Source organism: Urocampus carinirostris, chromosome 17 (genome assembly GCF_059441175.1).
Source record: "Urocampus carinirostris isolate Australia breed hairy pipefish chromosome 17, RoL_Ucar_1.0, whole genome shotgun sequence".
In the NCBI taxonomy this organism is placed as follows: Eukaryota; Metazoa; Chordata; class Actinopteri; order Syngnathiformes; family Syngnathidae; genus Urocampus; species Urocampus carinirostris.
Genome location: NC_142365.1, coordinates 23177892 through 23204824, shown reverse-complemented (window position 1 = coordinate 23204824; position 26933 = coordinate 23177892). Strand labels below are relative to the sequence as shown.

Genomic DNA, 26933 nt, shown 5'->3' with positions numbered 1-26933 from the left:
GAATTTTATTTTCTAGCATTACATTTTCTGTACATTTTAGTTGTACTGTTAATGCAACTTGATGTGAAATTTGGTATGTTTTGTTCCTTAAAACAAAAGTAAAAAACATTTATCGTGAAAGGAAATCCAACCGGAAGTTGGAATGGAAAAGTGGTTCCGGGTCATTGTCAGACCGATCCTCAGCGTAAACAACTTTGCGTTTTTCGCTTTGAATTCACGTCAAGATGCTTCTTTGCAAAGTGTGCAGCGACCAAAAGCCCAAATATAGATGCCCAAACTGCCAAATAAGATAGTAAGTAACCAGCTGTTATAAAAAACTATTTTGTTTTGATAAACACGTGGTTGCTACCGTGATCGTTTGGCTTAGTGAAAGTATTGGCCGTCCAAGAACATTGGGTCACAAATTCACAATGCCACATTTCAGGTCTCAACATTAAAGCTAAAAATAAAACCATTTTATAAGAATCAACGAGTGAGTGAAGTGGAACCAAATTATTTCAATATTCCATATTTGCACAACAACAAAACTGAAAATTGTTGAATAAATATCCCTCCGTTATCTCGGCTCAGCCAACTGACTCCAGAAGTTCCGTGATGACTTCTAAATAATCCAATGTCGACCTAAATGGCTAATTTTGCAACATTTACATTTCCCGAATAACTGTATGAACAGTACTATAAAAACTGAGAGAGCATAAACGCACTGCAAACCTACCAAGACCCGGGCGTCACTCTAAAATTTCAACTAGTAAAAGGAGAAAATGATGAATTTCATAGGGGATGAATTGGTCGATTTTTTTTTCTTTTTTTTTTGCTTAATCAATGAATTGGATTTCGTTAACATTTTTAAATTCATCTGTTCTATTTTAGAACTAATGGAAATATCTGTGCCACATATTAGATAATTTGATCATGTAAAACAATAAAAAAAAATCCAAGTGTTGGTCAATTAAATTAACAATAAGCAAAAATTTGCGGACGACACAACAGTGGTGGGCCTCATCAGGGACGACAACGACCTGGCCTACAGAGAGGAGGTGGAGCAGTTGGTGGGCTGGTGCAGGGACAACAGCCTGGTCCTGAATGTTGACAAAACTAAAGAGATCATTATCGACTTCAGGAAAAACCAGCCCAACCATGCCCCACTTCTCATTAACAACAAGGCTGTGGAGGTTGTCAGCAGCATCAAGTTCCTAGGGGTGCACATCGCAAACAAACTCACCTGGTCCGTGAACACTGCATCACTGGTGAAGAGGGCACTGCAGCGCCTGTACTTCCCGCGGATGATGAGGAGAGCCCACATGCCCCCACCCTCCCTCATCACATTCTACAGGGGCACCATAGAGAGTATCCTGACCAGCTGTATCTCTGTGTGGTGTGGAGGCTGCAGCGCTTCCGACTGGGGTAGTGTGAGGAGGGTGACGAGGGCAGCAGAGAAAATCATCGGGACTTCTCTCCCCTCGATTCAGGACATTGGCCAGAAGCGCTGCCTATCCCAAGCTAAGAACATTATCAGGGACCCCTCTCACCCCCATCATGGACTGTTCACTCTGCTAGTCTCTGGGAAGAGGTACTGCAGTGTGCGGTGCAGGACCACCAGGTTCCACAATAGTCTTGTCCCCTTGGCCATTAGACTGTTAAATGGTCAATCAAACACATAGTAAATCTAAACTGCTGCTAAGCTGTACATCTGTTGGTTTTGTTCGACTTTTTTGCACTACTGGCAGTTCTTTATAGCTAGCCACTCCTTGCACATCTGTTTCTCTGCACTATTGTACTTATAGTGTTATTGTTGCAGTGTTATTGTTACTGGATACATTTTGCACATCTGGTTAGCTGTTCCTCTTGCACTATTTGCACTACTGTAAAATACTATACATAGCCATAATTATTTAGTACATTATTAGTACTCAATACTCCAACTCAATACAACATTTTATTTATATGTGTTCATTCAAGGAAACTGTGCGGGTCAGATGTATCGACATTTCGTTCTGTATACACGTGTACTAGAATGACAATAAAGTAGATCTGAATCTGAAAAATACCAAAATTAATCATTTCAAAATATTTTAACAATTTTTGGGGGGTAAAATTCTTTGAATATAATGAACATTCCCAGTCTAAAATGTATATATAAATCTTTGTTTCATGATGAAACGCTCAACAAAAAAGAAAGTTGAAATAGCCATGCCAACATTGTTTGTAATAATGCAATGTTCAATAATTCAAAAAAGAAACGATCACTTTTTTATAAGAATGGTTGTGGCGCCCTCTGATGGGCTTAAGTGGTACGACAAGTCTCTGCGTCATAGCGGACTTGTGTGCACTCTTATTTGTATTGATCAATGTACTTAGTCATTAATAAATATTGTGATACAACTAATCGATCTGATTAGTTGCCAACGCTTTTAATAATCATTTTGAATCTACTTTATCGATTAGTTGTTGCAGCCCTAAAAGAATACCATAAAAAGCCAGAAAACGTTTTTTTATTAATAGTGCCTTTGCTGCAAATAAATTCCTATGCCCGAAACAAAATACCACATTGTTAAAGATCGTGGTAACAATGTATACTTTCAAAATGAAGGACATGGTATTAACAAAACAACAAATGCTGAATTCTCGTGGTTTTCTTTCAAAGAAAATGCTTTTGTATATGTAAAATGGTCTGCATTTATGTAACGCTTTTCAAATCAATGAAGACCTCCCAAAGCGCTTAACAATGTGCTTCACACTTACCTATTCACACACACTCACATACCGATAGCGGCATAAGTCATGCAAGGCAACTACCTGCTTATCGGGGGCATTAGGGAATCAGTGTCTTGCCTAAGGACACTTCGACATAAAACACGGAGGAGCCGGGAATCGAACCTGCGACATCTTGAGTTCACGACGAGCGCTTTACCTCCTGAGCTACTTGTACAACATTTCTCTTTTCTCTTTTTCAGTTGCTCCCTTCCGTGTTTCAAAAGGCATAAAGGTAAGTAGATTGCAAATTTCTTAGCAGTGTTTATTTATTAATGCATCTAATACTTTTTGTATCACCAGACTCGTGTTCTCCTGTTAAAACGCCAAGACCAAATGGAAGGAAGGACTCTGTCAGCACTGGTACGATCTGTTTTCTGAAAATAAATTCATCAAATATTTGACTAGAAGAGCAATCCTATTGGTACAAAACCCAGTTCCTAAGAGGAAATATGCAGTGCCTTATTTTACAGAGAAAATGGCCGCCTCTCCCGCAGACACTTGGAGTTTGGAGGATTTGCTGTCAAAGGATGACATCGCCGATCAAGTACCCCTCCAGAATCTTCAGATGTTGGGTATCGTCATTAATTACTCGTGATATATACCCGTGTGTTGATTCCTCTGTTGTTTGAATTCGGGTTTCACATTAATGTATTTTTAGATTTGAACTCCAAATGGGTCATTTACACGGTGCAATTTATTGGTCTCAACGGGGTCCCCCCCAGAACCAAGTTACTGATTACAGATACATCTCAATGAGTTAAACTTTATGTTAACACTTAAATGCAAAATACTCAACACTACCGGTTTTCTACCATCATCAAGATCCATCACAACACTCACAATTGCCTCGGGAATTGTCTAGTTTTTTTCAAAAGCTGACCATGCGCCTTATAATACAGTGCGCCTTATGTATGGATCAATATTGAGTCGCAAGGTCTAAGGGTAGCAGCCACCGACCCAATTTTTTCCTGTAGAAGTAATTTGAGGTGTATGCTGGGATATATATATACCAGCGTTTCATTTTTTAACCAATGTGTCAATCATCATCATTTGAATCGGTCACTATTGGCTAAAGTTATGCAGAGGTAAAGGAGGCAGGTGCTTTTTAGCATTTACAGGCTCGCTTAGGCTAAAGCGGGGCAAAACAAAGCCTGCGATTGGCCGAAAAAGATGTGAATCACAATTAGGTTGCTTGTCTGCATTATTGCATGTTTGAGGGTGTAAATATTTTACACTGTTTGATTTACTACACTCACGGATGTAAGAGGACCATGGTTGCGTATTATTATTGAACGTGATGGCTGGAAGACGACTTTGGTGAACATCATGTAAAACAATCAAAAAAAATCCAAGTGTTGGTCAATTAAATTAACAATAAGCAAAAATTTGCGGACGACACAACAGTGGTGGGCCTCATCAGGGACGACAACGACCTGGCCTACAGAGAGGAGGTGGAGCAGTTGGTGGGCTGGTGCAGGGACAACAGCCTGGTCCTGAATGTTGACAAAACTAAAGAGAGCTTTATCTTTTCCCAGTATTTTGTTTCAGACTGATCTTGATGTTTCTGTGACGAGTCTATTTTTAAATTCAATTAAATGTGTTTCTTTGTCATATGTACAGTAAAGAATCCAATTCCCTGCACAATGAGATTCTTACTTTGCTGTCCACACAGTTGTCAGCGAAAAAGAAAATAGAAACTAAGAAATGGTTGGCGTTTCTTGAACCCCAAGAGTTTAACCTTCCTAATGATATGTGGATTGACGCATTTGAGTGATTAGTGACACGTATTTTCCTCTTTGTGAGCCGTCGGAATGTTAAGGGGTCAGTACGTTTGACTGAACTGACTGTTTAGTTGAGGTTCTCACTGTAGCGCCTTATAGTCTGGTGCGCCTTATGTATGGAAAATATAGGACACAAAAACTATTTTTGGGCAGTGCGCCTCACAACCCGGTGCGCTTTATAGTCCTGAAAATACGGTAGGTTTCTTTTTACACGTAACAAATTTAAAGTGAAATATAGGATTCAGCTCATTCTGCTACTGCTAGCCAAAGCACTCTGCCTTGGAAACAACAATATCCTTAAAATGAATCAAATATTTGGCTCCTTTTCCTGCTTTGACCAATTTTATTTTTACGTCCTTTTTTGTTTTATTTAAGGTGTATACCCCTGCTCCCGCTGCCCATCGCAAAAAGCAGGCAAAGATGAAGCCACTCAGTAGCTAGAAAGAGCATCTCGAAGGGAGCCAGCTCCAGTTCACTTCAGAGAGCTGGCTCATAGGGATGTTTCAGTTCGCAGATCATTTACATCAAGAGAAATCAAAATTATTTTTATTAACTTCACATTGATATGTTTTTATAAATATTATCTTTTTAAAAATAATACAAGTCGATGCGACTCGTTTAGGACCAATTAAACCCTGGCGGCTTCTGGTATGCGAAACACCGGATTTCACATGAGTGTATTTTGAGATTTTAATCCTGAACGGTTCGTTTTTACCTTGCAAATCATAGGTCTCAAATGTGTTGTCCGCAGGCCAGTCAAAGGAGCTGAAGGATCTTCTTTGCAATCCCCACCTAAGAGAACTGTTAAGGACTATTGACAGTGCAGAGTGCAAGGAAGAAGCCATGAAAGCCGCTATGCAGGAGCCCTTATTTGTTGAGTTTTCGGATCAATGCTTGAGTATTGTTGATGGCGCTGCTCACCCACAGGAGCTCAGTGATGTCACTGACTGGTAAACTGGAAAAGGTTTTAACAAATAAAATGATTCCATAAAGGCATTTTTAAAAAATATTTATAAATCATTTTTAACAAGCTGTACAGACAAGTTACAGCATATATACACATTCTATAAAGCATGCATGAGTTCAAAAGAACAATAAATGGATGAAATGTTCTAAATATTCCACTGGTGTATTTCATTTAAAGCAACAGTGTGAACTGAAGACTTCTCCCTGATTCACCAGTGATTTATTTTGGTATTGCTTGAATGTACAATAACTGCATTGGCTGTGCAAGAAATACATACCCACTTTATAAAGTATACAAAAAAATATGTTTTGGCATTATGTGTCAGTTTTTTTGATTATATAGAAAATCATTAAAAATAACTAAATTGCATTGATAGGCCTGTAGTAAAGCAAGCGTTTTAAGTTGATTTGAAGTACTTAAACTTACAACACATGGTGTTAAATACTTCAAGGCAGCAGTGATAGTACTTTCTCCATTTGGATCCTGGGTCAGTAATGAGCATTTGGCAGTTAACCTTGCAGAACATTTATATGCACTTGTATTTAATTCTAAAACAAAAATAGATTTGAGGCCCTTTAGTTGGTTGAAAACACAGCTCCGAGGTCACCGACCTCTTAGAGGAACCTTGTGCTTAAAGCTACATGGCATAATAGTTAAATGCCAACTATAAAACATCTAGAAAGCAAATGGATCTTAAAAAAAACTTTCCAGGGATTAAAAACACCTTTTGCAAAACAAGTGAAACCCCGAGCTGTTAAGACTTGTGCATTATATAGTTATGTCCCAAAACATGAAGTGTAATTAGATCCCCTGAAAAGATCCAAATATAACTTATATGTCATCCTCCCTCTATTACATTCATAGATGACTTGCTCGTTGTCCAAAAATGATCGGTTCCAGCTCACATACATGCCAACCTTTTGACATCAAACAGTAGCAGATGTTCTCGCGTAATCTATATTCATGCAGGAAACAAAATCTGTCCCGAGAATATTTATTTATAAAAAATATGTGCTTGTTTAAAACCAAAAGAGGCAAACTTATACCAAAACAGAAATCGAATGTGATCGTTTGAGTTTCTTATTTACCCACTTAGACTTGGTCTCACTTCAAAATAAAGCAGATGAAGGCTAAAATACTAGTCTTGAGTCAAGATTTTTTGTTAAATTTAATAAAAGTAGACTTAAAAGAAAAAAAGCGTTAGGCGTTTTAAAGGGGCGAAAAGCAGTAGTCTTAACGCAGTGGTTTTCAACTGGTCTGACTGTGGCACAAGAAAATTGACAAGATAAAATACACAAAGTTTAGGGTAAAAATGAGTAGAAATAAATGAAAACAAAGCACTCAAACTATTGATATTACTGCATATTCCCGTTCAAGCATGGTCACCAGTGTATCCATTTTGCAGTCTTGATAGTGATTATTCCCTTATTGCCGCATTATTTTTCCAAGACAAAAGCCTGCGATCTACTGAAAGCGGGTCTGCGACCACTCTTAGGTACTGACTAACCAGTTAAGAACCACTGGTTCAGTAGACACTCCAAATAAGGAGAGAAGACATGAATTGATTTCCAACTTGCGAGGAGAAAAGGAGAAGTCTGCACAAAACCCTCAGATAAGAAAATTCCAACCGGTTGTAAAAGGTCCTCCCCTGACCCCTCTTTATTCTATTCTAATCCCTGGTTATTATTGCACATCCCTGTTTAACTAGTATTCATGAATTGCAGTTTTGAGAGTGACAGTTGCCTTGTTATAGCATTATGTTGAATCTTAAAATATACTTTAGCGTTATTTTTTCAAGGCAAGAGACCGCGAGCCACGAGTTAAGAACCACTGGTTTTTCACATAAAGCAGAATTGGCAGGTATGCAACTAAGAATACAGTTTTGTTTCAGCACCCAATTTGGCCATTTACCCAATACTCTACCAATACAAATGACACTTGACGTGTCAAAATCAGTTGAAGTTTGTCTCCCAAGTCGCAACTACTTTTCCATGAGAGTGGCTTGTTCATGGTCGTAGTTGGCACTGCTACAGAAGTTAGAGTTTATTCTCAAGTAAGATTTCATTGAAACCAGTCACATTGTTCCTCATCCCAGGTTGCCTGTCTGCATAAAGAAGGGGTGACCGTTGGCAGTGTAGTTTCACAGATCCCTGAAAGGTAGTTGGAAAACACTTATGAGAACCCATTTCGAAAATGCTTCATTGAAGAAATGTCAAAGGTACTCCTAAACAGATTTTTAAATTTAAATAAAACACAATCCTCCCCACAATTATGGAAATAAGTTGCAAAATATCAAAGTTGAACCATCTGGCTTGTTTGCCTATAGAACTGTGACGTCATTGAGAGAACACAACACTTTCAAAATGGCCAATCCCATTAACACAACATGTGAAGCCAGCTCTGAAACAGACAGCAACTGTAGTGAGCAGCAATTGCATACCTCTCCTTTCTGCTGGAGGAAGGCAATTGTGGCTTTTCATTTGTATATTTCGCCACGTGGGTAGTGGTTGGTATAATTTTGTCGAGCTAGCTACCCTTTAACGTTGCGGCTGCTGAGGGCTTTCCGGTTTTGTTTGTTCCCTGTGGCAGGCCACAGTGTGTTCTTTGGCCGCCTAATTTGGCATTTGGGATAGTTTTAACCTGTCCCATAGTGTATTCCCGGACAGCTTCACATTTTTTTTGCTGTAGCACTTGCCACTTTTTGTTGTTGGTTCCCGGTTAACCTGGCTGTTTAAGTTTTTTTTTATCTGCTAGCCTAGCATAAGCGCCGGTTTTCCTGTGTCCCTGGGTTTATTCCCGGCCACCTTCGCATTTATCGCCGTAGCCATTGCTGCTTTTTGTTGTTGGTTCCCGGTTAACTTGGCTTCTCACTGCATGCTTTTTTGGTAGCCCTGCTTCGGGTTTTTCCGCCAAAGCCGGCTTTTGTTGATCAGTCCCAATTAGCCACCCTATTGGTGGCTCTCCATGCGTTTTTTTTGCCAGTTAGCCTTTTTTTAACAGCTCTGCCTTTGTTGTATCATTAGTGGATCTACCTGTGACACAACGCCTAGACAGTCTCACCCAAAAAACTACCTAAACTTTGCTTAAAACACTCACAACCTCTTCGACTAATCACCATGTAAAACAATTTCCGACTGACTTGCTAGGGTGCTGAAATTCCCCCGACGACGTCACAGCTCAGGGAAAAAAAGAAAAGACATGCTGTCTTCAAAAGGCGTTATCTCAGAAAATAGTTTTTAAAAACCGATGAAATATATATATAGATTTTATCCAAAAAACATAAACTAATTGCTCACATTTTGCATGTTAAAGAATTTGAGAATGCCTCTAAGTACACGTCCTCACCTTGGGTGGAGCCCGAATGGAAGTGATCCCTGGCATGTTCTGGTTGGTCTCCAACTTGTACTCTCCTCTTTTGGATGGTAGCGTCAGAGAAGCCACCACAGACATCATCTTGTGAAAGCCTGTAGCTCGCATGGACACAGTGATGGACGGTGGGGAGGGCAGAACCAGCCCCATTGGCCACGCTCGCACCGTGATGGGTTTTTGGATGCTGGACAGAGTCACTGGGCCCCGCTCCCTGATGACGGCGTTTAATTCGGGCACATCTTCCTGCCCCATTAAATTTTCTATATCGTCAAGCTCTGCCTCAGCCAAAGAATTCAGCATTGCCTGACATGAACGAAACAGTCACCAATTATTTCCAGCTCGCGTGAGGTTCAGAACACATCTTACCTTCCACTTCCTCCAGCATCTCTGAATGAGTGCAGCAGCTCTGTTCCATCTACGGACCTGCCTTCTGACGAGCCAGGAACGGATTGCTGCAATAAGCATACAAATCAGATGGAATACATCAAATAAATCCATTTGAGACAATCCCTACCGTAAAAAAGAAATGGATGGTTCCTAATCAAGTGAACTACTTCCTGGAAGAATGAGTGGTGGGGAAGATGTTAGATGGGTATGTTTCTATTGCTGTTTTGTTACACAAAATTTCCAGGCTGCGTTGCGACGATAAATGTTCACAAAATGTCATGTTCTGTAGATTTTGTATTTTTATGGTATTTCCGGTGAAATTATGCTAAAAAGAGTACAAAGAGTAAAATGCAGATGGTTTGCCTGTTGAATAGAAGTTCCGTAAAAAGTTAAAAACTAGTTCAACGGGAGCTTAAGGCTGTATAAATAAATTATGTAATTAAGCATTTCGGGTGTTTGACTTATGTGGAGAGAATCTGAGATAAGTACGCATAGGTGGTAGCTAGCCTTAAGAAGAGAGCCTTGGAATTCCCCTTTAAATGAAGTAACTAGTAAATGTAACTGTGGAAACTAGTGCAGTTTAAAAGAGCTATTTGCACTTGAGGGTGAGCGCAACCACCCTACAACTTCAGTCAATGAAAGCTTCTTCTCTCATTCCCATAATTTCAGTGCAGGAAAGTGATGCCAAAATAATGTCTTTGTAAGAATTAGGAAAAGCTGGAGGTTTAAGCGCACAAGTTATAGAAGCACTGCAGGCGGACTTGTGTAGGGGAATGATGTCAAGTGGATGGCCAATGTTGTGTCTATCAGGGTGATTAGACACCTCCTGCGGATTCCTGTTGGGTCAGACAAGCAGCCAGGACCAAGGAGGCCATTTTTCTTTGCCGAGTCATAAATTCACCTTAGGGTTTGTACGCCTTTTTCATGGGCAAATTCAAGTACTTTTTAGGGACCTTTAAACCCAATTTCCCATTTTTTCCCAGTAGAAGAAATAATACATTATTATATTGTCAATAATAATTATTGAATAATTGTCCTAATCATTATTATTAATCCACCATTAGTAACGATGTATCTAAATTGGGTCCAAGCCAAGGGAAGCAGACTTGGTTTATTTTTCTTCATTTAATGCTCGTGTGTCAAACTTATTTAGCCTGGGGGCCACATGGTAAAAGCAGGGACCAGACTAGTAAATTAATGGCATTAAAAGTGTGCCTTACCTGAAAGGCTGAGGGTCTTTTACGACGTTCACAATTAAATTATCATTCAGGGATTGTAAGATTTGATTATGAAACAATTATTGAGGGTTTCTTTTCTTCAATATTTATTTTCCTCACAAATGATTCAATCTCTTGTAGCGTATATCAACTGTGCATTTGTAAAAAAAGAAAAAAAAGAAAAACAATAATTGAAGACGTTTTCACTACTGTTTATTCAACTCCTATAAACTTCTGCAGAGACACCCACGTGCTATTTTTTCTACTTTTGTACTTTTTGTATTGCCTTAAACAGCACGTCTGTGACTTTTATTTTAAGCAAAATAACAAAATAATGGGTTTCCTCAATGTTCTCTTACTGAGTAAATGCAGCCGGCAAATTCAGGTTTGGGAGTAGCACCAAACTTTGGCGACATCTGGTGGAAATATGTAAAACTTCAAGTAATTGACACTCATTTTTCTCTTGAGCTTCTCTTAGCATTGTCCGATGTGGCAGAAAATTGAGCAAGGGGGCCATGAGTTTGGTTTGATATAATGGGAGGTCTATAGAGTCCGACTGCAGAGAAACGCTGTAACAATTTCAAGCATTTACAAGCACTTCTCCCAAAATGTAAGCCTTTTCCAAACCTTAAAAACACATTAGGATTCAAGGATTTTTAAGGATTTCAAGCACCGTTATGAACCTTATTACCTGCTTGGATAAGAATCGCAGAATGCTGTCGTTGGTGACGTTTGCGGCATTGGTAGCGCATCCAGCCGCACTGAATGCTGAAGGCACACTTGGAAAGGATCTTTTTCCTCTGATCTTCCAGTTTGTCTAACTGCAAAACACAAAACCGATGATATCAGCATCTTAAAATTCGCACATATATATATTTAGAGTAGTAATTGTTTTTAATTACAAACCATTGACTGGGTGAGAAAAACCTTAGTCCGCCCACAGTGAACTAAAGATTTGGGTTCCTTTTCGACATGTGTTGGGTGTTGAAACACCACGTCGAGTAGTGTCTGCACCACTAGATCCATATCCTCGCAATCAGCCTTCACTTTTTACACAGAGAGACGATTTAAAGTCAATTACAGTTAACAAGAAGCATTCATTAATTGTATTGAATCACCACAGACATTGAGGTGTTAAAACATGGATTTTGCCTGCAAGCATGCAAGTGCAATTTAAGAGTGCAGGTGTCAACACAAATTCCTGTCTTTGGGTTATAACGGAAATGAATTCAAGCACCATTAATATCAAACAAAAAAAGCGAAGCAAGCAGACTGCCAGACCATGCATGCATTTACCTGGAAAGTTCAAAAGAAGCTGTATTTTGTTAGACAATCCTGATTATACAAGAGAACTGTCCCTGAGAACTGAAGGCCACATTAACTAAGAGTACTAGTGAGGGAAAAATGAGAATAAACCAGAACACCTAAAGAGAGGAAATATAATTACCATTGGCCGGTAGAAAACATGCCAAATTATTTTCTCTGAACGAATTAGAAAAAGGTCAAACTCACCAAAGTTTTGAGCTTCTGAGTGTTCCAATATGCATCCATAGCGTTGTATGAAACACTTGAATGGAATCCTATGAAAACATAAATATTGAACACATACAATTCGAATCACATGCACACAAAAAAATTACCTCATAGGAAAGCCAGCAGCGCTTATATGTATTGTTTCCACAATCCCACAAGCTTCCAACTGTGAGATCACCTGTAGACACCAACATTATTGACATATTTCCTGAAATCAAAAAAATAATTTTCTATGCGCATATTTACCTCCTCCGTTTTAAAGATAAACGGCTTACAGTCGGAATTGGGTTTGATGCAGCGAGTGTAGTGAGGAGTTGTGGAGTGGAGGATGCTCATTAAGCTCTCCAGAGAGTTCTACAACCACATAAATTGCCTATTGTAATTCTAAATCGCACCAACACAGGCCATTTTATACGGGCAGTGTGCATTATTTGAACACTAGATGTCGCTGTATTGTATAGTGCAACTGAAAACAAGACCTAAAAAAACTACAGAGAAAATGACTACATTGCACCATTTTTCTTATCAGTTTTTCGCACAGCCTTTTGGGAGATTTCAGGTTTTTGGGTACCCGTAGCAGAAAGATGGCAGACAATTATGTCAGTTCCCTCTTAGAGAGGCTAATGCTATATAAAATAAATGCACATTTCTCAACCTACAAGTATTTTAAAATAAAATAGTTAATGCATTTTTTATTATTATTTAAATCCATATTGTTAAGTTTTAATTATTGAAGTTTGTTTCCACCAATAGGTGCTAAATAATACACACTGTCCCTTTAACATCTGAGTTCTTATACCTTGAACTTTGAAACGACTGTGACTTTACTAGACGCTTTGCTAGAGGAGTTTTTGCCTTCCTTTTTTGTGAAGATATGGCGAAGAAGGGGATTATCTGACATCCCAAGGAGTCTAATGATCTCGGGTGCCATTGGATCCTGAAACACAGAAGGACATTAGACCGAGAGTCATCCATTAATGTGATGCACTTAATGTGTATAGCTGATTACATGTATTTATATATACAGAGACCCCGCGCTACTTCGTGCTTCGGTTATCGCTGTTTCACTGTCTTACAGATTTTGAATTGAATTATCTTTATTGTCTCCAACCTTTTTCAAGCTAAGAGCTACTGTTTGTTACTAGTTAGCGCCAAGAGCACCCTAATTGATATGCATTGCTAAAATAACAAGTTAGCATGTTATTAATATGTTGTTAAAATGTAATTACCACATTAATCATTAGAATTAGGGTTAAACAGACCCTGTCAATAACAAAAAAATCATTTTACTGGATAATCACAATGACCCTGCACTGGTGAGCTATTTTTTTAAACAGGTCCGCGGGGCACCTCAGCCGTCTTGGGGGGCACCCTGGTGAATGATGTTGGAGACACCTCCATCCATTATTTGCACCATTTATCACCAGTAAGGTCGCGGGGGTGCTGGAGCCCATTTCAGCTATCTTCGGGCAGTGGGCAAAGCACACCCTGAACCGGTTGCCAGTCAGTCGCAGGGCACACAGAGACAGACAACTCACTCGCTCATTCACACCGAGGGACAATTTGGACCGGCCAATTAACCTAGCATGCATGTTTTTGGAATGTGGGAAGAGACCGGAGTGCCCGGAGGAAACCCACGCAAGCACGGGGGGAACATGCAAACTCCACACGGGAGGTACGATCTCATGACCTCAGAACTGTGCCGTACACGCACTAACCACTGCGCCGCCGTGCTGCCGTTGGAGACACCTGACAGTTGTTGGACGTGACTGTGTGCTTGTGTGCGCGACTGTCATATATTGGTGTATGCTGTCAGTTTAACAACCGGGGTGGGCGGGCACACAAGTCAATGTGTCCACTCAAAGCAAACAGGAAAGCATGGCGACAGCTAGTAGTTTTAGTGGCTTTTTACATCGAAAAGAAATGTATCAATTAAATCGGACCCCGAGGAAAGTCAGAAGAGCGGAAAGAAATGGTGATCACCAACAGGGGTAGTTATCGGGTCCGGGAAGCACCTGAGGCAGTGTCTAGGAGAGGGCAATACTGAGGCTGCATGTTTGGCCAACACTATGGCTAGGCTAACAACTCTCTTGAGCCATCCCTGCCGAGCCTGTATTTCACCAAAAGCAGATCCATTGATCCAACTGCTATATTCCTAACTTTTGTATTTTAATCATCACAGAGACCTGGCTCAATTCGAGGTAACCCGATGCTAACGTGCAGCTAGGCAGCCAGTCTCCAAATAACATTATTGCACTAAAAGATGCCCTCCAATTTAATTTTACATTTGCATATGGACAATAAATACCATTCATTCTACTGCAATTATGTGTTGTTTTTATTAGTAGATCTTTAGTTGTTGTTTTGTTAAAGTCGTATACGCTCAGTCAGTAAGGACGTAATCTTGATGTAAGTTTGACCCTTGTCTTTTATGGAGGTGCGACGCTACTTCGCAGAATTTTACTTTTTGCGAGGTGTTAGATAGATAGATACTTTATTCATCCCCGAAGGGAAATTCACTTTTCCAGCAGCATCCCTAAGCTGAGAACAATCGAAAATAACTGAGAACAATCGAAAATAACACGGGAGCTGATGGTCCCCATTGACCGCAATAACCAAGAAATACAGTATTTAATGTAAAAAGGTAGGAACACATGTGTTGTTGGACAGGTATCTGACCTGTAGGGGCAATGGGTTTTGACCGCTACGCTAGCGCGCGTCTAACTCATTGTTGTCCCTTTGGCTTATTTTTCTTTTGTAATAGGCATATTTTAAAGGACCTTATGTAAAAACAAATGATTGTTTAGTTAACTAGATGAAAGTTATAAGCGTGAAATCAACAGTAAGTAGCTCAAGTAATTTCAGGTAACTACTGGCGCATTTCCCTAGCTCAAACCAGTGTACGGATACTTCAGTAGTTCTGTATTTGACAAAACTCTTTTCACACTTCAAAAAAAAGTTGAAACTTCACTGCATTTAAGATATTTTTAGGTAAATCTCAACTCTTGAACATTATTATATAATTCTAAAACCTAAATCTAGCAACTACTGAAGATGAAAAAATATATCTGTAATCTATCTATTTACACACCTTGTTTTTCTCCACCATGCCTTCTATGTTGTAGTCAACTTTGCCAGCATAATGGGCCACAGTAAAGTGTGGCACCCTGCTGAATTTATCCCAGCTAATGTTGGCGTTCTCAGCGAACTCCTTCTCTAGACGAATTCTCAGGGCGTTGGCATCTGACACTCGATTAAGACGGCTCTCCTGCAGCACACAGGTAGACAAAAACAGTTGAGCTTTAGGGCGAGGGAAAGCAATATGAAAAGCACTAGACTGAAGAAAATGACCTCATCGAGAAGAGAAAAGACACTAATGGGGATCCCTTCAAGGAGGTCCAAACAGCTCTGGTTATCTTGGTATTTGACAAACGACCACTGCAATCCCTCAGAAACATATTCCTCCTGAAAGAAAAAAACATGCATTACATGCCTGTACATATTTTCATTCTAAAAACAAGATAGAAGACCAAAGTCACATGTGTGAAACTCCTGGCCCACGGGCCAAATGAGGCCATCCACATCATTTTATGTGGCCCGCGAGAATGTTGCACAAGAGAAAATCTACTTGCAGTTTTCAATGTGTAAACTCAATGTCGCCAAAGCCAGGCACCGATAAAAAGCACCCACCATAGCTGTATTAACTGACTGCCATTATTCCGATACCAAATTTATTTATATAGCACTTTTCAGACAACAAAATGCAACTCAACGTGCCCTACAAAACTAATGGACAACAGGATAGCACTAGTACATAAAGTTCCCCCTTGTCTGCAAAAATGTTGCGCATATTCTTAATGCAAGATGAAATAACGATACCACTTGTATATAAAATTCCCTTATCCACCACCCTTTTAAGTCAAATCATGTTTATTTGTATGACCCTTAATCACAAAACTGCACAGACTACCATTTCACCATCCCCTGATCTCAAATTTACATGAGGGCAAGAAAAAAACTCAGGGATGAGGAAAACCAAGTTAATCCCCCTTCCACGATGACTATGCTGCAATAAATGTTGCAAGGGCATCAACGAATGATACACAGACCTCAGCAACATGAAATGGATAATAACGCATGTCCAGTTGACAGCTTCCTTTTCCAGAAATCATGACTGATGCAGATCAGGGGTCTTTAACCTTTTTCAAGCTGAGAGCTACTTTAATCAACCAGAGAACATTGAGGAATTTTAATAATCAAATCTTACATCCCAGAATCATTATACAATTGTGAGCCTCCGAGAATACACGCCCCCCACCCCGGCTTCCAGCTAAGGATCACTTTTTATGCCATTAATTTACTCATATGGCTCCCTTAAGAATGTTTTTCTACTATGTGGCCCCCAGGCTAATTGAGTTTTACTCCCCTGACTTAAATGCTAAATATGCATATCAAAACTATCATTATTTTAATAAAAGTAGTTAATTTTACATTTTCCATTGTATAGTACCTGCTGAGCTCGTAGATAATGGGTCACAAAGTGCTGCTGGAGCTTTTCATTGGCATAGTTGATACAAAGTTGCTCCAAATTGTTATTTTGGAAACATTCAAAGCCATAAACGTCTAACACACCTGGATAAGATGCAAAAAAGACATGTAGAGATGATGAATAAGTTCAAGACTTGGGTGAGCACAACATTTTTTGTTGTGAATTCAATACACATACCTATGAAGTTGCACCAAGTGCTTTTATCTGCAAAAATGCTATTGTTGATAAACGTCACCAGCCATTCAAATAATCTGCACAAAAAAACAAGCAACATTCTTACTTAGTGTCTACTGTAAAAGGTGGAATGTTCTGGTTTAACATTTGAGCACCTGATACCAAAATTTTTTTGGCAACAAAGGAAAAACAGCATCTTAGGTGTATTATTCAATGATCCAACTGTTCCTTCTTACTCTGCATAGATGACTTTGGCTAGGCAGTCTCTACGGACGCAGCATTCTAGCTGTGAACACGGTTTGTGCACACGCTGCCTTCCTGCTTTTAATGTCTTCACACTTAGACATGTCTGAAGCTCTTTGACAGAGATTTGCATCAGTTCAGCAGCCCTTTGCAAGGATTCTAAAACACAGAAAATATGGCTGAAAGTAAAATGTATGGTGCAGAAATGTTGCTTTTATGCAATCAATACAAACTTTTAATTTAAATTCAAGTTTTTCTTTCATCCAAACCACGAGGTATTTTACTGTGAGTACCAGGCTGTACTTGCCCTAGGCACACCACAGGAAATGGTCCCCCTAAGTGGTTAAGAGATCCAACCAATCAACCAGTAAAGAAAGATTCCAAAAAATTGCCAGTTGCTGACCCCTACATTACCTGCTTTGTTTTGTTTATCAACTTCCTTCCCCGAATACCTTTTAGAAAATAGGGAACGTACTTCCTGATTAACACATCATCACTGAAAGAACTACAACATAAGTGTCTTCAGGGTTTTTTGTGTTTTGATTTTTTTCGGAGGGGGGGAAATAATTGAATTAGTGAAAAAATAATCAATAACATTATGCGCATTGCTTTTATTGTATTTGATTTTTTTCAGTTCAATCTTAACAGGTTAACAATATGTATCCCTTAACATAAGATTGGCAATGCATCATTACATTATTATTATCATTATCCTAACTTAAGCCAGTTCTGCTAAGCACTATGATGTACTATTTTTTGCCTATTTATTCTTATATTCTTTTATCTCTTTTCTCTTCAAAGTCCCTATATTACATGTTTTAACCTGAAGTGCCATGTCCGATCCCGTTGTATACCAAGTTAAACAATCTTGGTTTCAATGACGATAAATTTCAATCCTACTTCTAAAGCTAACAGCTTCATCAAAAAAAAAAACATTTGAAATACTGTACTGTGAACTACTTCATGAGCTGATGATTAGCATTTTGTATCATGATCAACACTCAAAAAGCATGGTTATCTACTGCCACCCACTTATATGGATAAATGTTAGTTACTAAGCCGATCACTGATTAAAAGCAAAAATATAGACCAAATTCTTACGATTCTGAATTACCTTTGGACTGTTCCTTTATTTCACAATGCTGAGATTCATCTGCTGCAATGCAGAAGTTCACATTTCCCAGATGAAGAATACCAGCTAGTATCTACAATACAAGCAATGGTTGCCATTAAAGAATATTCAGAACAAAATACTGATCAAAACCAGGGAAAATAAATGTTGGCCTCACTCCAAATATATCTCTTTGCCTCTCTTTATTTATTCCGAGATGTTCCATCGCATCAACTGTCTCTCGAAAACAGTCCTCTGCAAGACATTAAATACACACTGGTCACTAGAGGTGGTAAAATGAAAAAATACAAATAAACTAAGAGCAGAAACAAAAGAAATACCCTCAATTGTTTTTTCCGCGTTAGGCAGCCACACAAATTGGTGACCTCGCGGCATGTTCCAATCCTTTCTCTGCTCATTGGTAGCGGATTTCATCATCTGAAAAACATCGGATTTGATCATGAGTTGTCACTACTTGTATATGCATTAATGGCCTGGTTTAATGCATTTTAAATTGGAACTATCAAGAAACTTGGCTTTTAGGATAGTTCTATATAAATAACCACATTATGACAGTAAGAGCTAAGTAAATATTTATTGTGAATTCCCCGATTTCTAAAAATGTCTGAGTGAGCCATTGTGCAATTTTAATCAGTGGGTCAAAAGGTTTAAGAGAAAGACGCTCTAGCTGTCTTGCCCACTATATTGAGAAAAGATGGTACTTAAGTATTTGTGAACTATATTTTAAGTTAGCCTATTTAGCAGACTACGTGGAAATTTGAAAGTGCGCCTTATAACTCGGTGCACCTTCTATACCGCAGAATACGACGGATGAGTTTGGGAATGCATACATCAATTGTAGGTTTGCGTAACCATATCATGTTTTAAGCTAATACCGAATATGAGCAATGATTGATCAAATCAATATACAGCGCAGAACTAAAGTACAAAACAAAACATTTTATGACACAGAAATCCAACTTGAGTAATGGGAGTGAGAGTGCAGATATTACCACTAAACCACCAGTAGTAGAATTGACATACAACATGGCATCAGACGTGTCTGATTATCATACTATTTTTACTCATGGTGCCAGAAAAACTGATTTACATAGGACATTCTGATTAAACAGACTCTCAACCAACAAGTTTTAGAGAATGGAGAAAACAAAATATTTTAACAAAATACTGTACAAACTCTCATACATGCGCATACATATTAAACCTTGATGTTGTTGCCGCACAGGTGAAAAGTGGAGACTGTTTAACCTACCAGAATGCACTATGCAAATCAGTGTTGTGGCACCGTGAGTAAAAATAGTATGATCGTGATAGGTTCTAATGCCATTTCATATGTCATCTGAACCACTGTTGGTCTAACGGTACCGTGTAAGCTCCTCACAGCCACTATTTGGGTTTGAACAGCATTTCAAACAATGCTTTGCGATTTTGGTCAATGACACATTAATGCATTATGTTTAAATACACCAACACTTCAGAAGCTGTTGAGTCAATTTCATGCACCTTATAGTCCTGTGCGTCTTTTTTATAAAAAGTACATGACTAAAGACAATTTTCAAGGGGTGCGTCTTATAATCCGGTGTGGGATATAAGGTACATGTGTGTCACCACCTGGTAAAAGATGTGAAAATTCCTTTCATTTGCTGGTTGGTAGGCAACTCTGGTTTTCTCCAGTAAATAAGTCTGTACGGATGCCCCTACTAAAAGCTGACTCCTACAAATATTAGGAGATAAACAGATTAAAAGGTATACTGAGGTGCCATGCAGATCTCATCTGTCAAAGATTTCTTCTGAAGCAGCTGCAATTACCTGTCAAGTTGAAGCTGAATGTACTTCCCAAAACGACTGCTGTTGTTGTTACGAAGTGTGCACGCGTTGCCTGCATAGAAGATAATATAGTTATTTGTGTACTTACTGTAGCCACCAACAACAAATTTAGGATTTTCAGTAAGAGCGGCTCTGTCGTCTTACCGAAAGCTTCCATGATGGGGTTGGAGTCCAGCACTCGCCTCTCTATCCTCTCAACAGTGTCCTGACTCTGCACCACTGAGGAGGCTGCCACTGTAGCATAGTATTTCATTAGGCACCGAGAAGTCCATGTCTGTAAAGAAACAAAAAAGACTCGAGCCAGGTAAGAAAATTATTTAGTGCTTATACTCTAATGTGCAGTGCTTTGGCAAGTTGGACACTATTTCAGATTGAATTTCCCCCTATGTTCTGGTCCGGAGCCTTCGCTCTGAAAATGCTGTCTACTAGTGATCTCAAGAGCCAAGAACAGAACTGCAGGTTCGAGAGCGTTCTCCATTCGGGCCCCGAAGTTGTGGAATGCTCTTCCCCCTGAGATTTTATCTGCAACCTCAGTGGAACTGTTTAAATTTAGACTTAAAACACATTTATATTCTATAGCTTATGAATGACCTACATTTCCTCGTGATGATATCCGTGTATTAATAGTTATTACAAATTCCATTGCAGCCTGGTCATCCTGGAAGGAGGATTATCTCATGTGCTGCCCCTTCTCAAGGTTTCTCCATTTTCCTCATGTTGAGGATTTGAGTTTTTCCTTGCCCTCATGTAGGTTACACAGTAGATCAGGGGATGGTGTAATAATAGTCTGTGGTTTGCAATAATCTGTGGTCTGTGCAGCCCTTTGAGACTCCTTGAAATTAAGGGCTATTATAAATAAACATGACTTGACTTGACTATATCAGCAGATCTTAACTTAACCAGTAAACAAAAGCAGAATATAACGCCTTAGAAATATCGAGGCAAAAATCATTCATCACAAAAAGTCTACCTTTCCAGCGCCACTCTCTCCACTGACCACCAACGACTGGTCCACTGGCCCCAGCTGGCCTTGAACATTCCTGTAGGCTTCTTCTGCCACAATATAAATATGTGGCTTAGGGTCCTGCAGAAAAACACCCAGATCAGTTCATATATTGAATGTATTTGCTTTACTTTTAAACAGTTTTTACAAACACATGACTTTATTCAACTAAGGTCTGCAAAGATGGTAATACATATAATTGCGTACCTTGCCACTCACAGCAAAGCATTGATTTGTATTAACAGCTGCAACTTGAAGTCAATTAATTTGTGTTTTTTTACAATGACGCGACTTATAGGGGTGGGACAAAAGATCTATTAATGTATATTATTATATTATTGGTGGTTTTGAAAATCACAGTACATTGCTACTGAAATGCTTGCCATTCAATAGTTGACAAACAAATGTTCAGTGACATGCTATACAAGTTGGATAAGCTGTACGACCAACTAGGCTAAATAATTTTAAGTTTACAAGTTCATATTCAAGTTGATGTTAAGTTGATATAGCTTAAGCTTAGCTTATTGTTTTTTTTTTACAGTTTCTATAAGACGCTATGTTTACTTAGTTACATACCTCCTTTTACTTTTTACAATTTTTTGTTTTCAAAGCCTAAGAACTTCAAGAAAAGAGACATTTGTCTGCTGCTGTTAGCTGCATCCACTTTAATTGTGTGTGTGTGTTTAAATTAAAGTAGTTTTTTCTCATCTGTGCAACTAATCTTTGCACTTAATTACTGCAAAGTTGAGTCAAAGACCTTATGACCTGTTACCTCACCTGTGCATTGTTCCTCAAAATGTTTTAACCTAATAGGCTGAAATTGTGCACTGTGACATTTGTTTTAATAAATGAACAAAATATTAGGTTAATAAGTATTTCATGATTAATTCTTGACTTGATTTCTAGACCATTACATTGCTCTTGAATAACCTATATTTTATGTTGACAATTTCTGTGTATTATTTGTTATTGCAACATCCATTGCAGCCTGGTCATCCTGGAAGGGGGATTATCTTATGTGCGGTCCCTTCTCAAGGTTTCTCCATTTTCCTCATGTTGAGGTTTTTGAGTTTTTCCTTGCCCCCATGTAGGTTTTAGATCAGTGGATAGTGTAATAATAGTCTGTAGTTTTCAATAATCTGTGGTCTGTGCAGCCCTTTGAGCCTCCTAGTGTTAAAGAGCTATACAAATAAACATGACTTGACTTCTTGACTAAGGTGTTTAGTATTAATATTAAGCCGATATTATAATCGCATATAATGCAGAGGGGATTTTTTTTGACTGTCTGACAGACTGTTGTTCATTGTTAAACATAAATTATGATTTATTGTCCCAGAAGTGTATGATTTAAGTTGCTTGTTTTACTAGGAAAGAAAATTAAATCACAATAATCGTAGAATTGCAATTCTCGAGAATCGTGATACAAGTCAAATGTGCACCTTAGTATAGTGTTACAATCAAATCGTGACCAAAGCATATCGGCCCACCACTAGCGATTTAAGTGTCGACACGCAATGTGACATTCTGGATTCCTGTTTTTTTTCTGTCATTCATTCCTCGTCCAATAACCTCCTTACGAGGGTGGCTGGAGTTTGGAGCTCATCCCAGCTGACTTTGGGCCTGCCAGCCAATTGTAGACTACAAGTTGTTTTAGTCAAAATAACCATTTGACGCCGTTCACTGATCACAAGCACATGATAGTTACTTCTCTATGCCTTCATCATGACTGAAAATACCTTAAGCTGGCGAGCGAAGTGATACTCTTTCATCACATCCAGAGAGTAAAGGTGAGGAACAGGCTGGAAGGGGTTAAGCGCCACCAAAGTGCAGCCAGCGTGGGTATAAAATACTTTCATGCTGTACCTGGCCTGCAGGCATCTCAGCACTGTGATACAGAAATATTAGAAGCCATTAAACGTAGAAAGTCTGGTTTTGCAGTGCATTACATCATACGAGCAGCAGTAGTGCTGCGCCACAAAGAATAATAAAAAAGTGATGTGAACACTGGCTAAATTGTGGTTAGATTAAAATAGGTGCAAAGACTCTTCAGTGAAAATATACTAGAGCCATAGCATTACCAGTTGTTGGCGTCACAGGGTTGACTTTGGTCAGATCATCATATGAATGCAGTTGGGCTTCACCGTCAAGTAGGAAGTCAAGAATTTCCTCATCCAATGAGTGATTAAGACATGGGTTTGGAAAAACCTTCCGTACGGATCCTTGCACCTGCATAGAGTGAAACAGAACAAAGCAATTTACAACAAATGGAATTTTAGATACCAATACTCCATGGCCTGGATTTTCCTTTTCAGCTTTTCTGTGAGAGTCCATGTCTCGAAACATAGATTGCATGATTTTAATACAATGTTGTTGTCTCCCCACTCTCCAGATGGGCATGTCGGGTTGTGGTTTGAGCTATTCTAGCCATGATTTTTTTCCTATCCCTCTTCTGATATGACAACTCCAAGATATTTAAATTTGGTGACAGGTAAAAGTTCTTGGTGGTTGATGCTGATGTTTGTGTTGATAACTTGCGGGTTTGTTGGCATTACTTTTATTTATTTTTTCTGTGCTGATTTCCATCTCTAAATGGGTTGATGCTTTGTCCAGGCAATTTACCAGATCTCTGAGTTCCTGTTCTTCTTCTGCCAGCCTGGCAATATCATCAACAAAACCTTATGGCATTATGTCCCCCAATGCGGACTGGGCCTTTATGTTGGTCCAGTGTTTTGGCCACGACCCTCTCCAAGAAGCTATTCAATGAGGTTGGAGAGAGAATGCAGCCTAATTCCAAACCGACTGCGGGTTGAAACCATGCTCCATTTGTACCATTGATCAGTAATGCACTGTTTGTATTGGCATATAACTATACAATGGTCTGAAGTAGTTTCTGGCCCATGCAGTACTTACGCATGGTAGCCAACAAGGCGGCTTAACATAATTTGTCAAACGCCTACTTGAAATGCACAAATACAAGATAGAGGTGCCTCTGATTTTGGTGAAACTTCTCGTATAAAATGTATGGATTAAAAATCTCTTGTGTGCCTTCCCTCCCTGAAACCTGCCAGTCCTTTGGCTAGGGTGTGGTTTTAGTCCTTTTTGTAAGACTGATTGCATACCTTTACTTGCATGGCTAATGAGACTGATTCCTCTGTAGTTGGAGCATAGTAGTATGTTTCCTTTCTTTGGTAGCATAATTACTAGTGAGGCAAATGGCCACTGTTCCGTTCACCAAATCTTTTGGCAAATCTTCAAGATGTCTATAGGTAGTTCACCACCAGTTCTGACGGGACGTTGTTGATTCCAGAAGACTTTCCGTGCTTCAGCGAGTTAATTGCTACCTTTACCTCTTCACATAAGATAGGGAAGTCGTCATTTTACCCTGGGTCGGAATTTGTGAGGATATCAGGGCCTCCCTGTGTCGGGTTGTTGTAGAGTTTTGAGCAGTGTTCCGTCCATCTATTTATGATCTCCTTATATTTCCTGCTTCTACCTGAATGGTGCTGACTTTTACCTGTTTGTGTGAGGTTAGAATTACAAACTCTTAACATTCATACAGATGTATGTCAGTGACACTAGTTGGTTGGCTGGCTGCCTCTACTTCTTCTCGGAAGATAGGGAAGACGTGTTCCCCAGGGCAGGAATTTGTAAGGACCTCATGGTCTCCCTGTGTCGGGTGGTCGTAGAGTTTCGAGCAGCATTCTGTCCATATATTCATGATTTCGTTTTCTCCTGTTGGGGTATTCCCTGCTTTATACTAAATGCTGCAGAATTTTGCCTGTTGTGTTTGCGTGAGGTCTTGATTACAGCCTCTTAGAAATAATATTGGTGTACGTCAGTGACACTTGTTGGTGAGATAGGATTATGCAACTCAATGAAGCAGTTGTGATAGAAAATGGCACATTCACAAGCACTGACTTGCTCATGTTTCATTTCTTACTATTGTATCATGTACTGTCAACGAATGTCATATCTCATACACGCTTGAGCTTTTCTCACCTTGTTTTGGAGGGGGGTTCGATATACTGTTTAGCTGTCACACTTTAAGTCATATATCTTAAAATATGTTGGACGAATTTAAGAATATTTTCTTGAAAGTTTTTGAAACCAACTAAGTCGAACCTTACCGTTCCAATTCCATTGCTGTTTCCCGCACTAAGGTGGCCGCTGACAGAATTCATAGATTTGACGGTCTCAGCCAAGAATATGGAGAGTTTGACGATGCTTTTAAATCACTCTTAGTTCCAAGCTGCAATGATTATTAACTTTTTCCATATCAAAAAAATAAAGAGTACTTCAAGGGCAACTCCTGAGCCGAGCTGTACTGTCTGAACATCAATTCCCGCCCCCTTTTCTATGACGTTTCAAATGCGACTAGTTATGAGGCCGGAAGGTAGCCATCTTGCGTTGCCACTGTAGCTGACAACAGTTATTTAGTTTAGTTACGGAGCACAATTAGTGGCGTTCTGTTTCCCTGCATCTGTACCGTTCAATTTGATTACTGGTTGTAAATATGTATAGCTCTTAAGTGATAATAAACCACACAAACACTATATGGCACCTGTTTACTCACGCCAAGACAAAACTATGTAGAATAAAAACACAGATTTTTTTGTAAACAAGTTAATATTATGGACCAATAAACAACAACAAAAAATGTTTACACATCATTCTTAGTTCTTTCCCCATTTGCATTAAATTAAAAAAAATCCTACAAAAATTTGTACTCAATGTCAAAATTAGGATGACAAAAAAACATAAAATACAAAGGAAACATGTAAGTTGAAAGGTGCATATTTTGACCCGAGATGCGTATTTTATTCATGTGTTCATAGCAGTGACGTGCAGTGAGGTTAGTGTCTGGTGAAGCACAGTGAGATTTAAAAATAAATGAACCTAAATCGTTTTCATTATTTCATTAACAGACCGAGAAATAATGTGTACACTATATCATAGAAAAAAAAGCTTTTACTGTCTTTCCTGTTTTACTGTGAAATAGTGAGGCTCTGTCAAGGGAGGCGTGGGCGTGTTAGACTTCAGGGATTTTTAACTTTCCCAGAATAAAGTAAAATTGCATCTTCACTACACTAGGGGGCAGTGGCGTTGTCAGTGGCAGAGTGTTTTGGTTATATTAAGCCTCCACGCAGTACATTAGGCACAGAGTATAAGCAAGCCCTCAAGTGACCCCATGATAAAAATGTTTACATGGATGCATACACAGTCAAAGAGAGTCGGGGTGAAGAGACCAACAAAACTCTCCCCTTGTGGCACTTCACTGTGACCTTGGAGGGAGAAGACCAAAGACCTGTCTGCTTACTAAGTTAAAAATGCTGAAAGATTTAGCACAGACACGTCACGTGTTACCGTCAATATTGAGGAATCTTCGTTTTGTCCCCACCAATATTATGAGATCACCTAATAAAAAGAAAGATTGATCTTAGGGAGGGCGTGAGAGTTTTTCTTCCAAGTGGGGGCGTGATAGAAAATAGTTGAGAAGCATTGACTTAAAGGGACAGTGTGTATCATTTGACCAGTACATGTCGCTGTATTGTGCAGTGCAATTGAAAATGAGTGCTAAAAAGCACAAGAATATAATAAACTAAGGAGACTCAAATGGACCAAACTGCACCATTTTTCTCCATATCTTCTGCCCAGCCTTTATAAAGGTTTTTCGGTACCTGTAGCAGCAAGATGATGGACAATTATGTCAGCTCCCTCTGGGTTGAGGCTCATGTTATGTAAAATGAATGCAAATTTCTCAACCTACGAGTATTTAATAAATGTACATTTATATAATCGTCCATGTATTTTTTCTCATAATAAAAATCAATATTGTTTTTTAAAATTATTAAGGGTTTTTACCACTAGGTGTTCAATAATATACACTATCCCTCTAACTTATAAATGAAGTCCATGCGCTGCTTATTTTTGATAAAAGCATCAATCGAGAGGTAATCCTCCATTATGAAAAAAGTTCATGCCATGAGAAAAAAATTA

The 26933-nt window shown here is 39.1% G+C and overlaps 2 protein-coding genes across 4 annotated transcripts; one reads left to right on the top strand and one right to left on the bottom strand.

Moving 5' to 3' along the window:
• Positions 1-138: 138 nt before the first annotated feature.
• On the top strand, positions 139-5806 carry znhit3 (zinc finger, HIT-type containing 3). 3 transcript variants are annotated; one of them, XM_088320550.1, is made up of 5 exons: positions 139-292; positions 2955-2986; positions 3055-3114; positions 3249-3326; positions 5287-5806. In XM_088320550.1, the coding sequence occupies exons 1-5, from the start codon at positions 225-227 to the stop codon at positions 5487-5489; spliced, it is 441 nt and encodes a 146-aa protein (XP_088176676.1). In that variant the 5' UTR covers positions 139-224; the 3' UTR covers positions 5490-5806. The 3 variants fall into 3 exon arrangements, with proteins under 3 accessions (XP_088176676.1, XP_088176675.1, XP_088176674.1); XM_088320549.1 differs by having other exon boundaries at positions 3225-3326; XM_088320548.1 differs by having other exon boundaries at positions 3210-3326.
• Positions 5530-25262, bottom strand: myo19 (myosin XIX). The gene is made up of 24 exons (XM_088320547.1): positions 25064-25262; positions 23015-23162; positions 22673-22821; positions 20904-21017; positions 20078-20207; positions 19916-19985; positions 19718-19820; positions 18427-18523; positions 18264-18340; positions 18089-18179; positions 16968-17133; positions 16735-16808; positions 16519-16640; positions 15360-15473; positions 15100-15276; positions 12808-12945; positions 12255-12362; positions 12116-12186; positions 11988-12055; positions 11382-11521; positions 11167-11296; positions 9238-9323; positions 8848-9174; positions 5530-7652 (listed from the first exon to the last, which is right to left on the bottom strand). The coding sequence occupies exons 1-24, from the start codon at positions 25115-25117 to the stop codon at positions 7539-7541; spliced, it is 2868 nt and encodes a 955-aa protein (XP_088176673.1). The 5' UTR covers positions 25118-25262; the 3' UTR covers positions 5530-7538.
• Positions 25263-26933: the final 1671 nt, after the last annotated feature.